Source organism: Notamacropus eugenii, chromosome 2 (genome assembly GCF_028372415.1).
Source record: "Notamacropus eugenii isolate mMacEug1 chromosome 2, mMacEug1.pri_v2, whole genome shotgun sequence".
Classification (NCBI taxonomy): domain Eukaryota; kingdom Metazoa; phylum Chordata; class Mammalia; order Diprotodontia; family Macropodidae; genus Notamacropus; species Notamacropus eugenii.
The window spans coordinates 327,568,022-327,592,881 of record NC_092873.1 but is presented as its reverse complement, the minus strand read 5'-3'; the positions used below and the strand labels follow the sequence as shown (position 1 = coordinate 327,592,881).

Genomic DNA, 24,860 nt, shown 5'->3' with positions numbered 1-24,860 from the left:
CTCCTTGCTTCTTGATCCGATTTAGAAGGAATCAGGTTTTTCTTTTCTATGGCAGCTACCTTTCTCTAATCTTACATTGCTAGTGAAGGCCATGGTCATCATGTATGTATGGTATGGAGATGGTATATAATTGGAAACCATTTATATCATCATATAGATGTATGCATATCTATATAATGATCAGGGCAGCAAAGTAGTACAATGGATAGCGTGCTGGGCTTAGAGTCAGAAATACTCTTTTTGTGAGCTCAGATCTGGCCTCAGATGCTTTTTAGCTGTGTGATCCTAGGCAAATCACTTCACCATGTTTGCTTCAGTTTCCTCATCTGTAAAATGATCTGGAGAAGGAAATGGCAAACCATTTCAGTATCTTTCCAAGAAAACCCTAAATGAAATAATGAAGTCAGACCCGAAAATCAATTCAGTAACAAAACATGACCAATTATATATTATCATTCTGTATGATATATTTATACGTATATATGATGACCAATGTCATTTAAAATTGCCCATGCTATCAAATTTGGGGATTGGTATTTTATTTTTAGAAGGTACATTGTCCTTGTTGAGAAAAGTTTTTTGAGGGAGAAATCTTAAGTGGTAAAAGACCTACTTTGAGGTGGTAGCTACCTTCAGACTTTCAAGACTATTTCATTTGATTGAGGATAGAGAAAATTGCTGACATATTACCTCCTCAGAATTGGACTTGGGTGGATTATGTGAACAAATAGAAGAATTGGTTATAATTTGTGGGGAAGCTGTTCATTCCTTTATGTTTTCCTTTTGTTCTGACTAATCCATCTGGATTTTTTTCTGTATCAGTAAATAAGGAGCTTGGAATATGATCTTCCAACTCATTATTATGCTGCCTATATAATAATTCTATGTGTCCTCTTAAAGAAGAACTCAGTCATTATTACATAATGAAGATATCAGTGGAAACTTGGTATGAACTACAGTCTCTACACACTTTTAATATATAACATTATAGTGAGTATGTGCCTTTGAGTGCCATGCCATAGATAAAGCTTAGATTGGAAAAGATTCTTGAAGTCATTTGTCCCAGAATCTAATTTGATGTCTTTTTTATGACTAGAAAAGAGAAAACTCATGTATATGACACAGTTCAAGTGCTCTGTTTTCTAAGAAACTCAAATTTATTATTTATTGTCTCAAATTTATTATCTCAAATAATTTATTGATTATATTGATCAATAGAATGTAATTTTTAATAGCTGTTGGTTATAATAAAAGTGAAATTATTTCAGGAATCATACAGACAAGTCATGAAAATGAGACCAAAAGATCTGTGGAAACGATTAATGATAAAATTTCGTGGAGAAGAAGGCCTTGATTATGGAGGGGTTGCAAGGTAAGGAATCTGCTGTTGTGGCTATTCATTTGTTTCAGTTGTGTCCAATTCTTCCTGATCCCATTTGGGGTTTTCTTGGCAAAGATACTGGAGTGGTTGGCCATTTCCTTCACCAGACAAACTGAGACAAACAGGGTTAGGTGACTTGCCCAGGGACACACAGCTAGTGTCTGAGGTGAGATTTGAACTCAGTTCTCCTTGACTCTAGGCCCAGCATTCTATCCACTGTGCCACCTAGATGCCCAGGTGAGGAATTACGTATTATTTAATAACAGCAGAATGCTAACATGTATGGATACAATTTTATGATATTTTGATACATACCATAGCTTTTTTCCTTATAATTTTACAGTTTGATATTCTCCAGATTAATTCATATCAGAAAGTTCATATTGTGAGGCTTAATTATCATTCTAATGCAGTAGTTGGCAGCCTGTATGTTGCAGAAAGATCTTTATTGGATCCACTATGAGTATACTTGGATTTCAGTCTTGGGTTCTCTCACTAATTAGCTGTGTTGTCCTGGGCAAATTATTTCTTCTCTTTGGTCCCACTGTCTTCATTTGTAAAATTAGTAAATTAGACTACTCATTTATCAAGGTTCTATATCTTCAGCCTAAACAAATGATGCTTTCTCTCAAACCTGACCTCTTTTCCTATGTTCACTATGATTCAGCCCTCTATACTCTCCTTCTCTCCCATCCTCACCTCTTACCCCAAATTAAATGTGAATTTATCCTCACTAAGAATCTGCTCCAGAAATAAGTCATATTAAACACTGATTCTTAAAGAGTTTTTATATCTGCATATATGAAGGAGAGGTGGGAGACGTAACTCAGCTACTGACCTCTCTTCCATTGCTTTTCAGTTTGCTCTGATAGACTACATCCCATGGAGTCTCTGGGGCTATTACTGTTGGTTCTTTTGCGCCTGGAGATTGTTTCTTGATAGAACCATCACACTTCTGCATATAGTTTTAGATTCTGCTTACCTCTTAGTTTGCAAATCAGTGGTTTCTAGAACTACAGATCTGAGGGCAAGGTTGATCTGAGCAGAATGAATCTAGTACTCCAGAGTTCCCTAGTTTGCCAATAATCATGAAGCTTCTTTTTTTCCTTTTCTTTTTTATTATTTATTTATTTTCAGTGTTCCACAATCACTACCATACAACCTAGATTTTTTCTAGATGGCATACTATTTTATATAGGTTCTACACATACATTCCTATTAAATACATTTTCACCATGGTCATGTTGTATAGAAGAATGAATGGGAGAAATCATATAACAAACCAAAACATAATACAAAAGAAAATGATCTGCTACAATGTGCGATTGAATTCCATAGTTCTTTCTCTGGATGTGGAAGGCGCTTTGCCTTAAAAGACCAATGGGCATTTTTTAAGTCCTTGCATTGCAATGATCCTGAGGCTTCTTGGTGAAGCATGTTCACCTAAGATTGCATCCTTCATTTGGAAAGAAAAAATTCACTTTTTTACTGGCAAGGGGGAAAACAAAATGAAGTGTTTATGCATTGCTTTTTCTAGATTGCATACAGGAGATCTCATTGAATGACCTATTATATCTATGTATTTTGTTCCTTGTAATAGGAATCTATGATTCTTTTCCATGAAATGTAGTTGGATATTTTGAAAACCAAAAAAAAGTTGAGGTGCTTAAAACTTCTTTTAAAAATAAAACAAAAAACCACCACCAAAATAAAGATAGGAAACCATACTTGTAAAATTTGCTTTTCCCAGAAATACTGTCATATAGCATATAGTTATCAAAGAAACTACCTTAGAATAAATTAATTTACATGACTTATTCAGCCTAATATTGCGTGTGTGTGTGTGTGTGTGTGTGTGTGTGTGTGCGTGCATGCACATGTAAGCGTGTGCTTTTATTTTGGGGGCAAAATTGTCTATAGTTACAGTATCACTTTTGGTGACAGTTAAGTATAATCTGAAAATAATTTCATGTTACATGCTTTGGTTTTGTTTTAAATGGATGTGATGGCAGTGTTTTTGAGCTGTTTATAAGCCAATTTTTCCTATGCCTCTTAAAGTCCTTGATTTAAGGTTATTCAGTTAAAGACAGAATCATACTTCAGGTTTCTTGACTCTTGATTATTTCTAGTATGGAAAGTTTTGGAAAAATACAAAGTATTATTTATTTATGGTGATGGTACTTCTTAAAATTGATAGAATATTTGCTGTTAAGATGTGATTAGGTAGAAAACTATCAAATGTTATACATGCACACATGCAAATAATTTAAAACAACATTTGTTTTATGTTGAAAATGGAAAAATAAAAAGTACTTTATATGAATCATGCAGCATAAGCCCTTACTACCCTTGGTTATGAGGAAAGTATGAAGTATTTTGAGTAAGATGATACCTTTCTTTAAATTTATATAGAATTCATTACAGTCTTGTTTACCAATTGAAAATTAGTAGTTGAAAGTAATAAATACAGTCAGAAGGCTGGACTGCAGTGCTAAATAAACGTATGGTATTTTCAGGTACACAGTATAGTTGGTTAGTTTCAGTTTTCTCAACTGTAAAATGGGGATATTAATAGTATAATTAATAATTATATTATATATATAATAATAATTAACCTCTCAAGACTGTTGTGTGAATCAAGTGAGATAATATTTGTAAAGTGCTTAGTGCAATGCTTGGCATGTAGTAAGTAGGTACTATATAAGTGTTTTTATTATCATTATGATTGTTTTATTCTAATATACCAATTTGGGGAAAACTTCCCAGAATAATGAAAATGAAATAGTGCTTTAAATTCAAGAAATTTACCACACATAATAGACTGTTTTAAAAATCTGAACTTATGTAACCTCATTTAGAGCTTTATTTCATTTTATTCTCTTTGAATTTCCACAGTTAACAGATAGTATATCTGTATCTCTTTAAAAGGGGTTTGCTTATTAGACAATTAATTATGTATTGTCTCTTTAGGGAATGGCTATATCTCTTGTCTCATGAAATGCTGAATCCATATTATGGCCTCTTCCAGTACTCGAGAGATGACATCTACACATTGCAAATCAATCCAGATTCTGCAGTTAATCCGGTATAATGTGATTTCAGTAACTAAAAAAGCTTTTGTATAGAGGTCCTTTGGCACACATATAAATTTTGCTTGTTTAATAGAATATGAGTTTTAGTAAAACTATATGCAATTTATGTTTCAGGGCAAAGTTAGTGTCCAGTTCTGTAAAAGGCCAGGGAATTATAGGAAGAAATTTTTCAGTATTTCTGAATTTTTATCCCCAAACTGTGTAGCTGTGCTCTTTATCTCTTATCATTCTCTACAGTTCTTTGGGCCATGGAAATTTGTTCTTTCCTATACACTCCCTGTTTTCAATTTCTAGCTTCTATGTTGTAATTTCTGTCTTTCACATTTCATTATTTACATTTTATAATAAAGTTTGCCTGCAGTATCATTCTCCAGTGGGTATTGTTATATGTTTACAGTATCAAAAAGAAGGGGTAGTTGACAGTGTCAGAGACATCAGAGAAGTCAAGAAGGATGAAAATTGAGGAAAGGTCCTTGGATTTGCCAGTTAAGAGACCACTGGTAACTTCAGAGAAAGTATTCCAGTTACATAATGAAGTCAGAAGCTAGACTGCAAAGAGTTAAGAAGAAAGTAAGAGGAATGGAAGTGGAGGCTTCAGTTTTAGAGAGCCTTCTCAAGGGGTTAAGCCACCGAAGGGAGGAGAAATATGGGATGTAGCCAGCAGGGATGGCACCTCAGGTCACTGAGGATGATGGTGGGAGATTATATAGAGAGTATGGCTTTAGATGATATTGTTAATCACTGTCTTTTCTTTGATATTCTCTTCTCTCATCTCTTCATGACACTGCTCTTTCCTGGTTCTCTTCCTTCCTATGTGATAGCTCCTTCTCAGTCTCTTCTTATGGATCTGCATTTAGATCATGCTCACTAACTGTGGGTGTCTCCAAGGCTCTGGCCTGGGCATTTTTCTCCTTGTATTTCACTTGGTAATTTTATCACTTCCCATGTATACAGTTATCATCTCTATGCAGATGATTCTTAGATATGTTTATTCTGCCCTAACATCTTTCCTGACTTCTAGTTTTCAACTATCTGTTGGATATTTCAAAGTGGATGTCCTAGACTGGGAGCCAAGATGATGGAATAAAAATTCCCTTCCAAACAACTTTAAAGTAACTCCTCAAAACAAATTCAGGAGCAGCAAAACCAGTAAAAGGACATGATGAAACAATTTTCCAGCCTAAGACAACTTAGAAAATCTGCAGGAAAGATCTGTGTCACTGTGGTGAGAGTAAAGCACAGTCTAGCACAGGACACACCTGGCAAGCCAGCAGCAGACCTTAGGGTCAAGTGAAGCAGCAGTGGCAGGAGCTTCAGGAGCTTTCAGCACATAGAGAGTAAGGGATTCAGACAAGGAAGATAGAAATACAAACTCAGAAAGCAACAGTATCAAAACAGCTACATGCAAAGCCTCAAAGAAAAATGTGAATTAGTCTTAGTGTGGCCCCCCCCCCCCCCCCATCAGGAATTCCTGGAAGAACTCATAAATGATTTTAAAAATCAAAGGAAAAAATTGAGAAAAGAAATGACAGTGATGCAAGAAAATCATGAAAAGAGAGTCAACAATCCTGAAGAAAATAATAATAATGAAGAAAAACAGTATAGAACAAATGATAAATGAGGCACAAAAGGTGGCAAAGAATTGGAAATTGAAGGGATGCCCATCAATTGGGGAATGACTGAATAAGTTGTGGTATATGAATGTAATGGAATGCTATTATGCTATAAGAAATGACAGGCAGATTTCAGAAAAATCTGCAGAGATTTTCATGAACTGGTGCTGAGTGAAGTGAGCAAAACCAGGAGAACATTGTGATGATCAGCTATGATTGAGCAGTTCTAAAAGTCTTAAGATGGAAAATACTATCTACATCAAGAGAAAGAACTGATGGGAGTCTGAATGTAGATCTAAGCATACTATTTTAATTTTCTTTATTCTTTTTTCCTTTTTGCAAACTGTTTTTTTCACAGCATAATTAATAAGGAAATGTATTCCATGATTGTACACTTATAATCAATATAAAATTGCTTTACTGTCTTAGGGTAAAATACTTAAAATACTATTTAATGAAAGGAAAAATGTTCTCAAAACTTAGGCTTCTTTTAGAAGGCAAACGTATCATGTAGACCTTTAATATATTTTTAGTTTGGGGTTGGGGAAGAGGCACAAAAATCCATTAAAGAAAAAAATATTATAAAAAGCTGAATTTGCCAAATGGAAAAGAAGATACAGATACTCAATGAAAATAATAATTTCTTAAAAATTAAAATTGTCTAAATGGAAAAGGAAGTACAAAGGTTCACTGATGAAGATTATTCCTTAAAAATGAGAATTGGGGAAATGGAAGCCAGTGATTTCATGAGATATCAAGAAACAATAAAATAAAAGAATGAAAAAAATAAAAGAAAATATGACATCATTATAAAGTAAATGTCCTATAAGGCATCTTAAGCTCAAAATTTCCAAAGCTGAATTCTTTATTTTTCCCTTCAAACCCTTTCCTTCTCCTAACTTCACTGTTACTTTTGAGGAGCCCACCATGCTCCCAGTCACCTAGGCTCATTCCCATAGCTCCCAATGTCCAATCATTTGCAAAGTCTTGTCCTTTCTACTGTCAGTATATCTCTAGTATATGCCCCCTTCTCTCCTTGGACACTGTCACCATCCTGGCCCAGGCCTTTATCACTTCATATCTGACTATTGAAGTAGGCTTCTCAAAGTCTCTCTCACTTAAGGCTCTCCCCACTCTAATGTGTCCTCTACTTAGCTATCAAATTGATCTTCTTAAAGTATGAGTAATACCCTCCTTCTCATCTGCTTCTTACCCCAATATAGCATACTTCTAGTGGCTCTGTATAATCTCTAGGATTAAATACAGTCCTCTATTTGCCATTCAAAGCTTGCCTGCCTATTTTTCTGGTGTTTTTATGTTTCACTCCCATTTACAGTGACACTGGCCTCCTTACTGTTCTTCAAACAAGATCCTCCAACTTCTGTCTCTTTATGTTTTCTTTGGCTTTCTGCCATGCTTTCCCTTGTCACCTGCTTCTTGGGCTTTCTAAAATAAAATCCTGCCTTCTGCAAGAATCCTTCTCTAATCCTCCTTAATGCTGGGGCCTTCCATCTCCAGTTTTTTCTGTATATAATTGATTTGTACCTAGTTGTTTTCACATTGCCTTCCTCCATTAGATTGTTAGCTTCTTGATAATGGGGGCTGATTTTTATGTTTTGTTGTATCCCTGATACTTAGTACAATGCCTGGCATATGGTAGACACTTAATAAATGCTTGTTGATTTGAGGTGGAATTGAATATTAGGTGGTCATAGGAATTGACTACTAGGTGGTCATAGGAACAGCCTCAATTTTAAGAGGATGATTTATTTTAGATAGATTCCATAGCTGGTCTTCAGTTTGTGACAAACAGCTAGAAGGGTGATAGGTTAATGGGCCAGGATTGATGTTTAGGATTTGTAATTTAGGAATTGAATCCTTTGGAGAAATCTTCAGATTTTGTTTATGCCAGGAGTTTGGGGAAGGCTGAGCAAAGGTTTAAAATTGGTTTAGGATAAAGGAGAGTAGTATTTCTGTAGGGTAAAATGAAAGGCAGTAGATAGGAAGTAAATGGGAAAGAAAAAGCCTAGTGGTGAGATAGAGGAAGGTGTATTGAGTATAAGTCTTGAGATTTTAAAACAGCATAAACTTGGAAGCATTGTCATATTCTTTTGAAAGAGAACCTCTGGGTTTCCTAGCATTTTGGGAGTACATTTATAGAATTTAAAGTATATAGAAGTATTTGTCTTAGCTACCTAAAAAATCCATTCCAGATCTAAAATTAAAATTCAGATAAATAAATAAAATAAATTGTATCAGCAATTGACTGTACTTGAATGGCTGGAAGATACAACAGAAATTTGAAAGCTATAATCATGTCTAACTGTTATTTTTAAAAATCATCTTTAGTGACCTATTTTTTTACTTAAATATAAACTTTTAAATTTCAGGAACATTTATCATATTTCCACTTCGTTGGGCGGATAATGGGGATGGCTGTATTTCACGGACATTACATTGATGGTGGTTTCACATTGCCTTTTTATAAACAATTGCTTGGAAAGTCAATTAATTTGGATGACATGGAGTTGGTTGATCCAGATCTTCACAACAGCTTAGTCTGGATACTGTATGTATTGACTCTGAATTGTTCACTGTGGCAGAAATTTAAATTCATAAAATTGATACTGGTCATAGGTAAAATTAGATTGGATTTAAAAGAATAAAGTAGGTAGTTTTGTTACTACTTTCACTGAAGTGTACAGTGTATTAGATAACTTTTCAATGATTAAATGAACTGGTCCCACTTTGAAAGAAGTTGTTAATAAGTTTAGTAAAATACCCCTAATGCCCTCCTGTATTTTGTGGAATTAACATTTCTCATTCGGTATATTCAGGGTCTCGATACCATTGTAATGGTTTAAAAAGTTTTATTTTTAAATTTCAGACAGATTGTAGCTTGTACATGGCTTTATATATTTGAAATTCCTTTCTATGCAGTGTCCAAATCTCTGAGTTGTGGAGTAGGGTCATTTTTTTTGAGGTAGACAAACACCTCTGAAGTATTTTCACTTGAAAAATCCTTTAAGCATTATTTTCAGTGTATACTCTATAATCAGATTGTTTTATTTGACAGTCTAGAAAGTGAAAACAATTTTATGTATTTGTGAAGATTAATTTTCTTTATGATTGGTCTAAGAATTATATGTGACAGTAGCAAAGTTAGTGGATAACAAGATTAGTTACTTAACTCAAATGATTTATAAAAGATAATTCTGATTCAAGAACACAATATTATCTCTTCTTTGGTTTTTGTCCGTCTGGACTGTTCATACATCTGTGGTGAATGTGTTTCAGATTTTCCAATTATGTGCTTGCTTGTTTTTTTTCCCTTTCTAGTGAGAATGATATTACAGGTGTCTTGGATCATACCTTTTGTGTTGAACACAATGCTTATGGTGAAATTATTCAACATGAACTTAAACCTAATGGTAAAAGCATCTCAGTTACAGAAGACAATAAAAAAGAATATGTCAGGTGAATATTTTTTGTTCTTCAGTCAATATTGTCTGATTACTTTTTTTTGACAATTAGTATAGAAATACAACATTGATTTAAACTTTAATATAAAAACACTTGTGCTGTTTCAGTGGTGGTAGCAAAAATCATGAATTATGAAGTCTGTTAGAGTATAAATGCAAGAAATGTTTTTCAGAATTTTAGAAAATACGAAGTGAAAATTGGAGAGAATGTTGGGATACAATCCTTGATTAATGTGAGTTTGAATCTCATATAATCAAGACTTCATAGTCACAGAATTGAAAGGTACCTCACGTACCAGATTAACCTGAACATGAAAAATAATCCTCTCCTCACTTTATACAGCAAATGGGCATCCATTGATTTGTAGACTTCCAGTGAAGGGGAACCTACTACCTTCTGAGGCAGCCCATTCCACTTTTGGATAGTTCTAATTTCCTCATAGTCAGCCTCTTTTAGTCATCACAGCTTCCACTTATTGCTCCTAGGACCATATACCCCTAATTATACTATAAGTTCTATGATGGTGTCACCAGCAAAAACTCACATAGAGTTGGTACTGGATAAGTGTTTGGCAAATTGAATTTAATAGTTAAACTCTGTACTCTCTCACTTATATTTATTTATCTCTCAAATTGATGTTTTCTTAGTCAAGGACAGGGGTAGGGAATCTGTAACCTCGAGGCCACATGTGGCCTTCTAGGCCCTTGGATGTGGCCTTTTTACTGAATCCAAGTTTTATAGAACAAATCTTTTTATTAAGGGGATTTGTTCTGTGAAGTTTAGATTTAGTCAAAGTGCCCCTTCTCATAATGATGTTTTTTCAGTGCGTAAGATAAAATACAAAGGGAAGCAATTGTATTGAACTATAATTATCAAAATGTTTTAAAAGCAAGATCATGTAACCCAGGTTGAGAATCCCTGGTGTAGAGGGAAGGCAATCTTGGGGCCAGGTTAAGGGAGAGAGGGAGAAGGGTTTGGTAATGGGAAAGGCCTCCTGCAGAAGGCTGAAGGAAGCTAGGGAACCTAGCCGTTAGAGATAGAGGAGAGCATTTGAGGCCTGGGGCAGGGCGGTGTGGGGGACAGCCAGTGGTAGCGCACAGGATAAAAGATGTCTGTGTGAGAATAGTTAGTAGGGCAGTGCAGCTGCATTTGTTGAATGTGTGGAAGAAGACTAGAGACGTAGGAAGAGGAGCCAGGTTGTGAATGACTTTAAATGTCAAGCATAGGACTTTATATTTGATCCTGTAGTAGGAAGTGTAGTGCAGTTTATTGAGTGAGGATTTAAGTGCTAAAACCTGTGCTTTACAAAAATCACTTTGCTAGCTGTCTAGAAGATGAATTGGAATCAGGAGAGGATGGGGGTTGGGAAACCAATTAGGACACCATTGCAGTAGTCCAGGCAAGAGATGATGAGAACGAATGAATTAAGATGGCAAGAGAAACATGGATGCAAGAGGTAGAGGGTGAAGGAGAATGAGGAGTCACGAATAATGCAGAAGTTACAAATTTGGAAGACTGGAAGGATGGTGGTACCTCGAAATGAATTCTGAAGAGGATATGGGGTTGGGAGGAAGAAAATAAGGTCTGTTTTGGACATGTTGAATTCTTTCTCATCTCCTCTCACCCTTGTATACTTCACAGATAAGGAAACTGAGACCCAGAGAAATTAAGTCACTTGTCCAAGGTCACAAAGGAAATGTTATGAGTTTGAAAATAATAGGATCTTATCCCTCTTCAAAAATTTGAATAGAATATACATGAGAAAGGTCATGGTTGTAGGAACAGGCATCAAAACTTTTATTTAAAAGGGAGGGCTGACCAAGGAGAATGATTTTCAACAACTTTGAATAATATAGTTATTTCTCTGATTTTGATTTTAGTTTTTCAGGGTTTGGCCAGATTTAAAGACTTCCCTAAGTACTTTAGAGAAACAAACTGTTGGGATCCACCTGCCTAAGATGGCTGTTTGAACAGAGACAAACAGTCCTGTCCACATAGATTTTTTTCCAGCAGTGCCTCAGAATTATACTGCATCAGGTAATGATCCAGGAAACCAGTGAAAACCTATGGGAAGTGACTTCTTCAGTATCAGAAGTGCACGAAAAGTCAGTCAGAAGCCCATGGATAATAGGAAAGGGGACCTACCGTTAAAGGCAGTGCCTGTACTCAAGAAACTTCCCAGAGAGTAGGCAGGGACTCAGCTAGCCTTTAAGACTCTTTATCCTGAGGCAGTATACGTAGCTGTTCAAGAACCTATAACATGGATTTTGCAAGCCATTATAGCAACCAGTTCAATGTGTGTGTGGTTGCAAGTGCTCAGAGAGGGAATTCTCAGATCCATGGGCTCTGAATTTTGTCTTGAAACAATATAGAAGTCTCTGAATATGCAGCTCTTTGAATCACAAAGATCCAGATTATGTTGGTACAAGATCTTAAGTGACCTAATCAAGAAGAGCAGCAGGAAGTGGAGCCTGGTCCTATATAAAATCCCAGTTCAAGAACTAAGGCTGGAGATATGAATAAACTCATGATCCAAACCTCTGTAAAGAAAAACCACCCATGTAGAGATACCCCAAAATCCAACCTCAGAGTGCCATAACAATTGCAAGCAGAGAATGAAAGAAAAAAATGAGACCTATATGAATACCTAGAAGAAATAAAGCAAGAGATTAAAAAATGATTTTTAAAAAGCTCTACCATTAAGAATTTGTTCAAGATTTAATTTAGAACCAATAATGGCAAGCTTTACCCAAGCATAGACTACCTAAAAATTAGAACAGACCAAGACAAAGGTTCCATGAATTAGCTAGAAAATATTAGAGTAAAATCAAAAGATTTTCAAAGATAGAAGGATATGTAAGATAACTACCTGGAAGCCTGGAAAACAAGTCTAGGAGAGATAATTTAAGCAACATCATACTCCCTGACAACCATAATAAAATTTTGTACACTATTGCAGGAAATCATAAATGAAAACCAGGGGGCAAAGTGAAAATGGAAGTACCTCTTGAAAACAGTTCCTAAAGGAACAGTCCCAAGATTGTTATGGCCAAATTTCAAAGCTTCCACTTTTAAAAATACTGCAAGCAGCCAGAAAAAGAGTTGAAGGATCAAGGAACCACAGTTGGGATCACACAGGATCTAGTAGCTTCTGCTAAAAACCAGATATTTTAGAATATGACATTCCAAAAGGCAAAAATAAAAATCTAAAACCAAGTATAACTTCCGCTGCAAAGCTGAGTATAATCATATAGAGGAAAACATGGGCCTTTAGTATGTAGTAGAGGACTTGCAAGCATTCCCATTAAAAAATCTAAAGCTAATTTTTTGTGGTGACAGAGAATTGGAAATTGAAGAAATGTTCATTAATTGGGGAATTCTGAACAAGTTCTGGTATATGATTTTGACGGAATACTATTGTGCTATAAGAAATAACAAGCAGAACGCTCTCAGAAAAACCTGGGAAGACTTACGTGAACTGAAAGTAATGTGAAATGAACAGAACCAGAATAGCACTGTATACAGTAACAGCAGTATTGCATGATAAGCCACTATGAATGATTTTGTATTCTCAGCAATCTCATATCCAAGATAAATCTAAAGGAAATATGATGAAAATTGCTGTCTACATCCAGAGGAAAAACTGATAGAGTGTAATTTCAGATTGAAGCATAGTTTTTTTTCCACTTTATTTTAAAATTCTTTTGGCAATATGGCTTATGGAAATATGTTTTGCATAATTTCACGTATATAAATTATATCACATTTCTTGCCTTCCAAATAGGTGAGGAAAGTGTAAAAGGAAGGATAAGAATTCTGAACTCACCAACTTATTTTAAAATAAAATGTTAAAAATAAATAAGTTTAAAAGAAAAACAGAAAAAGAAAAATCTAGAGCTGAGTAGGAACTTTGAAATGCAATCAAGAGTCATTAGAAGCCTAGAAATGTAAACTTTCTTGAACAGTTGGAAGGGACTCTAACGTGATGAAGTGCTAACATTATGTTAGGTAAAGAAACAAGTGGGGTAGCAATGTTGATACTCCCTAAAAAAAGAAAATAAGTGGTCCATTAAATTTTTTTTTAAACTGCTCAGAGAACAGAAGGAAATTCAGAAAGAAATCCAGAGAAGCAGGACAGTTTTGAAAGTAACATGTTGAATTTTTTAAAAAGCAAGTCGTATTTAAAAGAGATGCACAGTTTCATGTATTTTTGTGTTTTCTCCTTTTTGTGTTTTTTCCTTTATATTTAGAAGTACTAATTTTTGGTTCTGAAGTTCATAATAATATATTTTTAAAAAACTGTGTGTGTGTGTGTGTATAAATTACTACCTACTAACTTTTGTCCCCCAAAATAGGCGCCCTCTCTTGTAAAAAATCATATATTGTCAAGTAAAAAAAAAATGATAATTTGATATCTGAGACCAAATATCTCTTTCTTTAGTGCTGGTTCATAGGGATTATTTAATTTGTTGTATTTGTATCTTTAGTACTCAGCACAGATTAGGTTCTTAATAAGTAAATATTTGTTGAGTAATACCCCTCTGCCAAGAGGTGAGAAGTACATTTTCTCATTAATCTTCTGAAGTCATGATTTGATTACGTTCTTATTGAAAAAATAAACTTTAATATTTCTGGATTATGAGAGGCAAGTAGGTGGTGAAAATCATTATAGAAATAGTATAATTCATGTTTAGTCACTGAATCACTAGTATCAGATTTTGAGGAGGTTTCTAAAACTGACAAATAACAATCAAGTAGAAAAATACAAGCTGTACAAAACAGTGACCAAATATTTCCCCCCAATTTCTCAGTCTTACAGTGTCAGGTATTCTAAAACAAAGAGAAATTTCATCCATAAGATTTTAAAGAATGAGATTAAGTGAAAAGTTATTGCTTTTATTTTAAGGGAGTCTTGGCATTTACTTAGGGTCACATATAGTGGAATAATAGGAAAAGTTGCAGTTTAGCCTTTAAGTTTGATGAAAAGTACATTTGCTACCATTTTCTTAAAATACATTAATAATAAAGCATGGTACTTGCATTTAGGGTGTTTAATTTGGCTAAAGACCTACTTGAAATCAAGCAACCTTCTATCTTTAAGGCAGAACTTTTTAAACAGGATAAAAAATTAATTTAGAATGTTTCTTTTGCCAATGAGGGACTTCCATTCTCTCTGCACGTTAGCCATTTTTTAGCCCCTGCCAACCTGCTTTTGTCTGATTATTCAAATATTAACTTCTGTATCATTTAGAGTCCTTGGCAGTTTGGTTTCAACCTGCCTTTCCAGCTTTATAATTTATTACAATTCAAAAATTACTTTATTATTTGCTCTACTTCACTTGCATATCTGTCTGGATGAATTGGGCTTCTTGCTTTTTCACACATGTAATCCCCATGTTCTGTTAACAGACATCAAAAGCTCTCTGTGCCTGGAATATACTCTTTTTCTCTGTTCTTAAAATCTCTGATTTTCTTCAACTCTTGGTTCAGGTACCACCTGCTATATGTGACTATTCTTGATTTCTCTGCACCTGTGCCACCCCCTCTTCAAATTACGCCCTCTCCCCAGTCACTGATACCTCTGTCAGCAGAATTTATCTTGTGTGTATTATACGTAAAAATTTACATTTTATGTTGTCTTCCCTGGTAGAATATAAATTTACTGAGGGCAAGGATTATTTTCATTTTTATCTAATTTTTATCTGTATGTCCCCAGAGTCTAGCACAGTGCCTGGCACATATAGGTGATTGATTTTTTTTAATGTTCATTTTGTTATACTAGATGTTTGGAAGCCTAACGTTGCCAGAGTTACTGTTTTTTCCAGTTATGTTATTGAATATTTGATTGCTTTACTTGAATGTATATGAATCATTAGGTCATGAGAGACTTCGATACTATTATTACAGGCTTTATGTAAATTGGAGGTTTTTAAGAGGAATTGAAGCTCAGTTTCTGGCTCTGCAGAAGGGATTTAATGAAGTAATACCACAGCCTCTGCTGAAGACATTTGATGAAAAAGAACTGGAGGTGAGTGTGCGAATATTACGTTGTGTTGTCAAGTGTAATTTGTCTTCTGAGAGAAAGTAAATAGACTGGGTGGACTTTTGTTATCCTTGATATAGTCTCAATGAGTTTCACTGTTGCAGATTGTCTCCTCCTGCCAACACACACACACACACACACACGCACACGCACACGCACCCCTCCCACTCTCTCTCTCTCTCTCTCTCTCTCTCTCTCTCTGTCTCCCTCCCTCCCTCCCCGCCCTTTTCAAAATAGTGAGATCATAGGGGTCATAGTGATCCTTTAGGTTTAGGTCAGCCCTACTTTTTTACAAATGAGAAAGCTCAAGTTTAGGGAGGGGAAGTCATTCTCCAGAGTCATAGAAATATAAATTGGCAGAACCAAGATCTGAATCTAGATCCTCTGATTCCAGTCTTTCTTCTGTTTCACGATGCTGCTACTTATTCAGTTTTACATTGAAATGAATAGTGAATTTAGCTGTGCAATTGCCACTAACCTAAGAAGTACTTGGTAGGGCTTGGGGATCAGGAGACTGTCTCCTTCTATGTCTGTACACTGGAACTATTTTTGCTTTTCTTTTTATTCCCATCGTTTAGCTCAGCATTTGGCATAAGTGATAAACAATTGTTGATTGGCTGATTCTATAATACTGTACATAATAATTTTCATTTTGATGGCATTTTAAGGTTTGCAAAGTGCTTTCATCAAAGCAGTCCTGCATTGTTTGTATAGATATGCATATTTATACCAATGCCCAAACACACAAACCAATTGGGTGAGCTTTGCTATTTCTACCTCAGGTATAACATTTGGTATAAAGTATTGGTTATGTGTTAGATCCTACACTAAAAGGATCTTAATGTGTATTATTTCATTTGTAACCCAGTTGTATAGCAAGGATCTCTGATTTACCACTCAAAAATGGATGCACTGAGATGACAGCATTAAGAGATGTAAAAAAAAAATACACTCAGGAATTCTTTTAATGGGATTTTTGATCTTTACCTCTTCCCTTATTCTTTTCTACATCAGATTTCATGAGATCACATTATTTAAGATTTTGTTTGCTGAATTTTTCCTCTTCCAATGAATGGTGACTATTCTAGTATATACTGATTTTGCCCTCCTCAGAATCCTATTGTACTTAGAGTCACTACCATATATTTTAGCAAGAGTTGTGCTCAGATTGTTTCTTGTGTGTTATTTTTTGCTCCTTAACTAGTTTATAAACTTCTTGAAACTTTGTGGTCCACGAGTATAAGGACCAGCCATATCCCCTAACTGTGCTACTTGACTGATCATGCTACCTAATACTGTCTTTTTAACTTTTAAGCATTTTACTTTGATATTAGGGAAATGTATTGAATATAGACTATCTTAGAATTAAATCAATACACTTACGTTGTAGTTCCTTTTTTTTTTTAAACTATGTTGCCTCACCCTTTTGGCTCAATTTCCCTAAATGCAAACTGAGAGGATTATTTTTTAAAATATTTACAATCTTTGCTTATTTATTTATTTCATTAATTTATTTGTTTTCCATTTTCAACAATCACTTCCATAAGTCTTAGATTTTCTTGCCCTCCCTTTTCTTTCCCTCCCCAAGATGGCATGCAGTCTTCTATGAGTTCTATACATATTATTCACATTTTCATATTAGTCATGTTGCATGGAAGAATTAAAATGAATGGGAGAAACCATGAGAAAACCCAAACAAAACAAAATACAACACGAGAAAATATTCTGCTTCATTCTGCACTCCAATTCCATAGTTCTTTCTCTGGATGTGGAAGGCATTTTTGCCTCAAGTCCTTTGGGAATGTTTTCGGTCCTTGCGTTGCTTTGAAGGGCTGAGTCTATCAGAAAAATTCCTCATACACTGTGGTTCTTACTGTGTACAGTGTTCTCCTGGTTCTGCTCATTTCATTATCATCAGCTCATATAAGTCCTTCCAGGCCTCTCTGAAGTCTTTCTGTTCATCATTTCTTATAGCACAATAGTATTCCATTACATTCGTATACCACAGCTTATTCATCCATTCCCCAATTGATGGACATCCCCTTGATTTGCAGTTCTTGGCCACCAGAAAGAGAGCTGCTATAAATATTTTTGTACATGTGGGACCGTTTTCCATTTTTATGATCTCTTGGGGATACAGTCCTAGAAACAGTATTGTTGTGTCAAAAGGCATGCACATTTTTGTAGCCCTTTGGACATAGTTCCAAATTGCTCTCCAGAATGGTTGGATCCGCTCACAGCTCCACCAACAATGAATTAGTGTTCCAGCTCTCCCACATCTTCTGCAGCATTTGTCATCTTCCTGTTTTGTCATGTTAGCCAATCTGAGAGGTGTGATGTGGTACCTCAGACTTGTTTTGATTTGCATCTGTCTAATCAATAGTGATTTAGAGCATTTTTTTCATATCACTATAGATAGCTTTAATTTCTTCCTCTGAAAACTCCCTGTTCACATTCTTTGACCATTTATCAATTGAGGAATGACTTGTACTCATGTACATTTGACTCAGTTGAGAGGATTATTTTTAAAGTCCTTTCCTGCACTGATCTTGTATGGTTCATTCTAGAGCTTCTAGTGGTGTCTCTTTTAGCTTTTCCTATCCATTAAAACAAATCCTGCAAATTTTTGTAATATGGAATATTACTAGAAATTTTCATTATAATCAGTTCCTGTCCATTTGTAAACAGCTCATCATCTGTGGGCTGGGGAAGATTGATGTTAGTGACTGGAAGGTAAACACGCGGTTGAAACACTGTACCCCAGACAGCAATATTGTGAAATGGTTCTGGAAAGCTGTGGAATATTTTGATGAAGAAAGGAGAGCACGATTACTTCAGTTTGTGACAGGATCTTCCAGAGTGCCTTTGCAGGGATTTAAAGCTTTACAAGGTGAGGGACTCCTGACAATAACTTGAAAGTGTTTTCATGGATGTGGAAACTTTACAGATGAATTAACAGTTTAAGTGTAGATTCTCTTCTCTCATGTTGTTCTTTGTCAATAGTTTAATAGTTTTCATTTCACCTTGCTTATCTTTGACTCCTCAGATGTCTCACCCCCAAATTACCTGCAAAGTAAAAAGATCAATCTGTAGTCATCACTGCCATCTACAGTTTTTTACATTCGATATATGAGGAAAATTATGTTTTGACTTTTAGCTTCAACTACTATCTACAGAGCTTATAATTTTTCTTCTATTTCTTAGATTATGTTATACAAGAGGAATTCAAGCAGAAATAACATTTGTTCTTCATGTACCTTTATGGATTGTATACCTGTGCTATAGTTCATGATGTAACTGAATCTAGATTCACACTTTGCCTCATGCTGTCTATTTTGCTCATATTAAGTAGCATGTATGCATACATTGACCAGGTTCATTAGTTCTCGTCGTAATAATTGCCTTCTTGAATTCCTAACAACTTAACTGAATCCAAAATTTATATCTTTTTCTTGGATTGACTAATTTGTTACAGGCTTGTGAAGGATAGAGGTGGTTGTTCTATAAAAGGTTTACTTTATAAAAGTTAGCAGTGGGTTTTCAGTTACACATTTTCTTCAAAAATATCTTACTAGAGAAAAGAATGCCTAGATGTGTAATATGTTAGGAATAAACCTCCATCCCTCCCCCCAAAGTTTATTATCTACTTTCAAATACCATATTGCTTCCTTTTGACCATTATGAGCATTCTCTTTCTGATGGACTATGCCTATAATAATTTCATTCTAAGACTAGTCATTGGTTTAATGTACTTCCTGTGACTTTTTCACTCTGACTTCATTCACAGGAGCTGCAGGCCCAAGACTATTTACAATACACCAGATTGATGCTAGCACCAATAACCTGCCCAAAGCTCATACTTGGTAGGTTACTTTTGTTTTCAATTTAATGTGGAAAAACAGAGAATAAAACAGATTTTTTTTCTCCTTTAACATTATCACATTTAGACCGAATTGATTGAGAAAGGATTTATATCCAGCCATTACTAGTAGATAGTCTTTAAATGTCTTGCTTTTTTTCTCACAGGGTTCTAATGTAAGTTTCAGTCTTCCAGTATTTTCATAATTAGACTGTATTAACATAAGACTAAAAGCCAGCCCTTTAGCAGGAGATAAACTTGCTTTTGTCAGGAGGTTAAAATTTATAGCAATTCAGCATCTTCTCAATATAGGAAAAGAAACAATAAAGGATCATCCATTGGGTATAATTTCTACTTTAGAGTATTAATTTAATTTTCTGACTTTGTGATTAGACCTAAACAAAAAATGAATAAGAAACTTAGTCTAGAGTTTGCACTTCATAAACAAATAGATTTAGTAGCTGTGTGTAAATTTATGTAACCATCTTATTTACTTGTTCACAGCTTCAATCGAATAGACATTCCACCCTATGAAAGCTATGAGAAGCTATATGAGAAGCTGCTAACAGCCATTGAAGAAACATGTGGATTTGCTGTGGAATGACAAACTTTGCCAACTTCTTGGAACTCCACTTATATATGCTTGATTGATAGCCCCACCCCCACCCCTGACACCCCACCCCATCTTCCTTTCCCAACCAAGATTCAAGAAATGCTTGAAGTACAGGAACACTTTTTCCTTTTTCTACTTTAGGATGCCATAAGGGGGAAGGGTGGTTTTGGAATTTCCTTTCTGAGAAAAGAAAAAAAGGCCTTTCCCATGAGGCCACTCCGCTGCTATTTAAAACTATTATCTTGAACCTACAGAATGCTGACTTTTCCTATGTTTTCAAAGTATGGCAGTATTCTACTCTTAAAGACTACTATATTATTTTTATAAAAGGTAATCTATTTTGTTTACCTGTCAGAACTTGCCTTTCTAAAACATCAAGCTACAATTTCAGCAGTCGGTACAAGTAACATTTCAGCTTCACTGAACACATACCAAACAGCTACTATACATACTCTTTTTAAAAAGAAAAATAAAGTTATTTTTGGATTATTCGAATTTTGGATAAATTTGGCTAAAAGAATCATTAACCTTTTAAGCAAGCCACTTACATATTTAATTGCATTTTCTTATAGGAAAGCATTATATTCTGCATTATATATTGAATATAATTGTTCACTAGGTGGGTCTTTTAAAGTATTTTTTCAAGCATGAATTTCCTGGAAGACAATTATACTATTTTGGTTTTTATTTATATCACTTGTCAGATTTTTAATGCAACTACTGTTTTAGTGATTTTATCATTGGACACAATACTTTGTGTTCATGGTGTCTCCCTGTTTTTTAAGAGACTTTTTAAAAAGACTTTTATAATGAGTCACCGTTTTCAAGTGTTTTGGATTTGCATTTCATCTTAAATGAAAATGCTGCATTTTTAACTCCTAAAAGCATGTTGATGGGATATGTTCAGTCTTATTTTTAGATATACTATTTTTAAGAACCAAAGTTCCTTATGTCAAAGTACGTCTAGTTGTTATATATTAATTGATGTATCAAGAATTGTATCAGGTAACCCATATTTAATTTTTGTTTAGCTGCTCATGATAGGGAGGTCTACCCAAATTATGACAAAGGGAAAATTAGTTCTAAAGTTAAATTTTAGTTCCACTTTTACATAACACAGTAGGGGTAAGGTGTGTATATTGAAAGTGAGGTTGAGAAAGCTTACTACCTAGGTTCCCCAAAATGGAAGAGGTGAGTAAATTTTATACATAAATGTAGAAACATACATGAAATTAAATAGGGGGAAAATGTACTATAAATTAAGAAGTTAATTTTGAAAGCAGGTTGGTAATTGTAGTGGCCAGTACTGGGTACTGAAAATTGGTATCTGTTGTAAAGCATGCAGACTTGAATTTGTCAGGTGCTTGGTATGCTTCTTGAGACCACTGGCCAGCAGGAAGCAGTGGAAATATTGGTGTGAGGAATTAGAAAAATAGGAAGTCATAGGTGGGTTTTTTCCTTCAGTCACTGGAAATACCCACTTCAACATGCATATGAGAAATTGTCAACAATAACAATTTTTGATGAATCAAAATTACAGTTTTTAACCATTTTTGCAAATGAACAGGCTATCTTGTAACATAGTGTCAAAAGTGTATTCTGCCAAATTTGACTGCTACTGCAAACAATCTAGTTATAGTTACTCATTTCTCCAAGGTGAGATCACTGCATGGCCTAATAGTTAATACTTTGTGAAGCAGTATTAATGACATTATATTTTTCCACTGTTAATGAACATGCTACATTAGGACTTAACTGAGATGTGCAGAAACTACATTTCTATGCTCTTGATCAACTAATAGTTTTAAGTTTCACAGTAAGCATTTCATTACTATAGGTCCGTTGATCTTCTGTATTAGGCACTAGTGTAGTTTTCATTTGTACACAGTCTTTAGAAAATTTTCCAAAACTAAGGAATGGTTGTGGAAACCAGAACTGTCAGGGATGCAGTACAGTAACAATAAAACATTTTAGGAATTATTTTAATGTATAATATGAAACAGGAATATAACTTCACTTTTGAGTGCCTTTTGCCTTTAATAATAAGGACTTCTTGAATAGAGCTTTAAGACAAATCACCCTACAGTACTAAGTCAAAGGTTTATATACATACTTCTTTGTAATTCACAGGAATATATTGACCCATCAGAATTTCAGTTTCAAAATCATGTCAGCTGGTTACTTTCAAATAGGTGCTAAAAAAAAAAAAAAGAAAGAAAAAACTTCATGTTTTATTGAACTTTGGACCCCATGAGTAATGTGAATATTTATATCCATGTGTCACTCTTAGCAAGTTTTCCTTTTATCCATTCTTTATTTGCATTAAGCTTCAAAAATGTCATTATATTTTGATGCTTTTCATTATGAAGCAATGATTATTTTGTAGCTCTCCTACAGTAGAAATGAGTTTCAGAGATTTTATTTCTTGATGTAAAGAATTTTTTAACAGTGCTGTGTACAGTGTAAATTCAAAAACAAAATTTTTTTTGCACATAGTTTCAGTTGCCCTAGATTGATTTATTTTTACCAAATGTTTTTTTGTTGTTGTTTACTACAGTCCAGAGCACACAAGGCTCCTGTTGAAATCCCTTTTTTACTTGTAAATCATTTTTGTTTTACAACACTAAATCTGTTTTGAACATCTATTGTGTTTAAACTGACATTGATTGAAGAGATTTTTGCTTCTTCATCAAAATGTGTGCTTCTTCCATCCTTCATGCTTATTTTAGCAGCTTCTCTGCTTCAGTCTTTAAACTGCATCATAAAGCAATCAGATACCATTTTTAATATTTTAAATACTATATTAGGATGATGACTCTACCAAATGCTAAGAGTTTTGTTTTGTCTCTAGGTGTAATTAGTTTAATTGGTGTAATATTATCCTCTCCCCTAAACTGACTTTTTAAAAGGTTTATCATTTCCATTGTATTTATTAAAGAGTGTTTTAGCATTGATATTCTTTGTATTTTCACCCAGCTGTTACATGAGCTTTATCAATAACATCTGTATAAATGGTTTAATTTTTTTTAAACTCTGTATGTGCCCATGCAGAACTTGAGTAATAAATTGTATGCTGTTTGCACCATCACAGCATTGGTGGTTTAAAAGAACATTGTGAGTTTTCAGTTCATTGAGTCTTTTTAAAAAGTTTTGTCCTAATTTCATAATTAACTCTTCATGTACACTTTCAAGCGTATGATCCATAAAATGAGTGCAGGAAAGAGAATACAAATGCTTTTTTATTTGTTAAGTATCTTTTAGAACATTCTAAAATATTCTAAAAATTCTAAAAGAACATTCTAAAATAAAATAAATATCTTTTAGACTGTTCTACAAAATCCTGTCCAATTTAGTGTGGATGCTAATGACAGTGAATACTCTTATTCCATGAATTACATGAATTTCCAGTTGCCTTAACTTTGTAAATGCTGGTAGAACCATTCTGTAGGCCACATTCCCTGGAAATCTGTGTTATGGTGTACTTTGGAGCTGGCATGTTTTGGATTACTTTACCAAAGATAACCACTTCTGCTGCCTTAACTCACTGGACAATTTTAATAGGACAGCTTAAAGTAAAACATGTTGAACTTAATTCGTGTTCAAAACAGTTGATTATAAGCTTTGTTTTTTAAATATGTGACCCATTGATGTAGGATTTTGCTTTTTAATCAGAAATGTAGTTGTAATGATTTTTTTATAATGATATTAGACCTGAAGATCTTGTGTATAGAAAAATGATAGATAATGGTAGCCAAGATTTTAAAGCTGTAATATTTTTCTAGGTAGAAAGGAAACTGCTTAGATCATTTTCACTAATGCAGATAATAATGTATCCATGTCTGCCTGTCTTGCATGACTCTCATTTGTGTGCTTCCAAAAGTTTTATCACACACAATCTACCCAACTTGCTAGATGCCTTTCTTGCTTTCAGAATCAACACTGGATTTGCTATTCTAGGTGACTGGGAGGATTGTGGTATCCTTGACAGGAATAAGGAAGTTTGGGATTAGGGATCTTTAAAGAAAGATGATTTCTGTTTTAAACTTATTGAATTTGAGATGCTTATGGGACATCTAATTTGAGATGTCTGAAAGGTATGGTGATAGCTTAGGGAAAGACTTGGGGTGAAACATAGATCTACCTGCATAGATAAATATGGGATTGAATGGGAGAATGACTCTTGATGAAATCACTAATTAGGCATCAAAAAGAAAAGGGTTCCAGATAGAACATTGGGGTCCACCTATGGTTAGTGTATAAAATCTGGATGAGGAATCAGACAAGGAGCCTGGGAAACAGTGTTCAGATAGGTCTCAGGAATGTCACAAAAACCCCCAAAAGAATGAGTATCCCAAAGGAGGTGACCAACAGTATCAAATGCTTTAGAAAGGATGCTTTGAACAAGGATGAAAACTGAGAAAAGACCATTAGAGAGCATTGGTAACTTTGGAGAGAACAGTTTTAATTACATCCTGAGGTCAGAATCCAGATTGCAGAAAGTTTAGGAGAGAAGAGGAAGTAGTCATTAGTGTTGACTAAGGAATTTTAGCAGAGGAAGTGATGGTAGTATCAAGTGAAGGACTTTGGGGGGGGGGGGGAATCTTTTACTATTTTTTCCCCAATTACATGCAAAAACAATTTTTAAAATTTGTCTTAAAATTTCTTTGAGTTTCAAATTCTCTTCTTCCTTCCCATTCCTCCTCATTGAGAAGGCAAGCAATTTTGTGTAGGTTATCCATGTGCATTTATACAAAACGTATTTCCATGTTAGTCATG

The 24,860-nt window shown here is 34.5% G+C and overlaps 1 protein-coding gene across 2 annotated transcripts in view; it reads left to right on the top strand.

Annotated features, from left to right (window-relative positions):
- The window catches only part of SMURF2 (SMAD specific E3 ubiquitin protein ligase 2), a 150,377-nt gene extending 127,183 nt beyond the window's left edge, over positions 1-23,194 (top strand). For both annotated transcript variants that reach the window (XM_072645431.1, XM_072645430.1), the window contains 8 exons: positions 1,269-1,372; positions 4,352-4,466; positions 8,477-8,655; positions 9,426-9,563; positions 15,477-15,597; positions 18,301-18,502; positions 19,400-19,475; positions 19,976-23,194. In XM_072645431.1, coding sequence (XP_072501532.1) covers positions 1,269-1,372; positions 4,352-4,466; positions 8,477-8,655; positions 9,426-9,563; positions 15,477-15,597; positions 18,301-18,502; positions 19,400-19,475; positions 19,976-20,075 — 1,035 coding nt within the window. In that variant the 3' untranslated portion in view covers positions 20,076-23,194. The remainder of the gene's footprint in view (positions 1-1,268; positions 1,373-4,351; positions 4,467-8,476; positions 8,656-9,425; positions 9,564-15,476; positions 15,598-18,300; positions 18,503-19,399; positions 19,476-19,975) is intronic.
- The last annotated feature ends 1,666 nt before the right edge of the window (positions 23,195-24,860 follow it).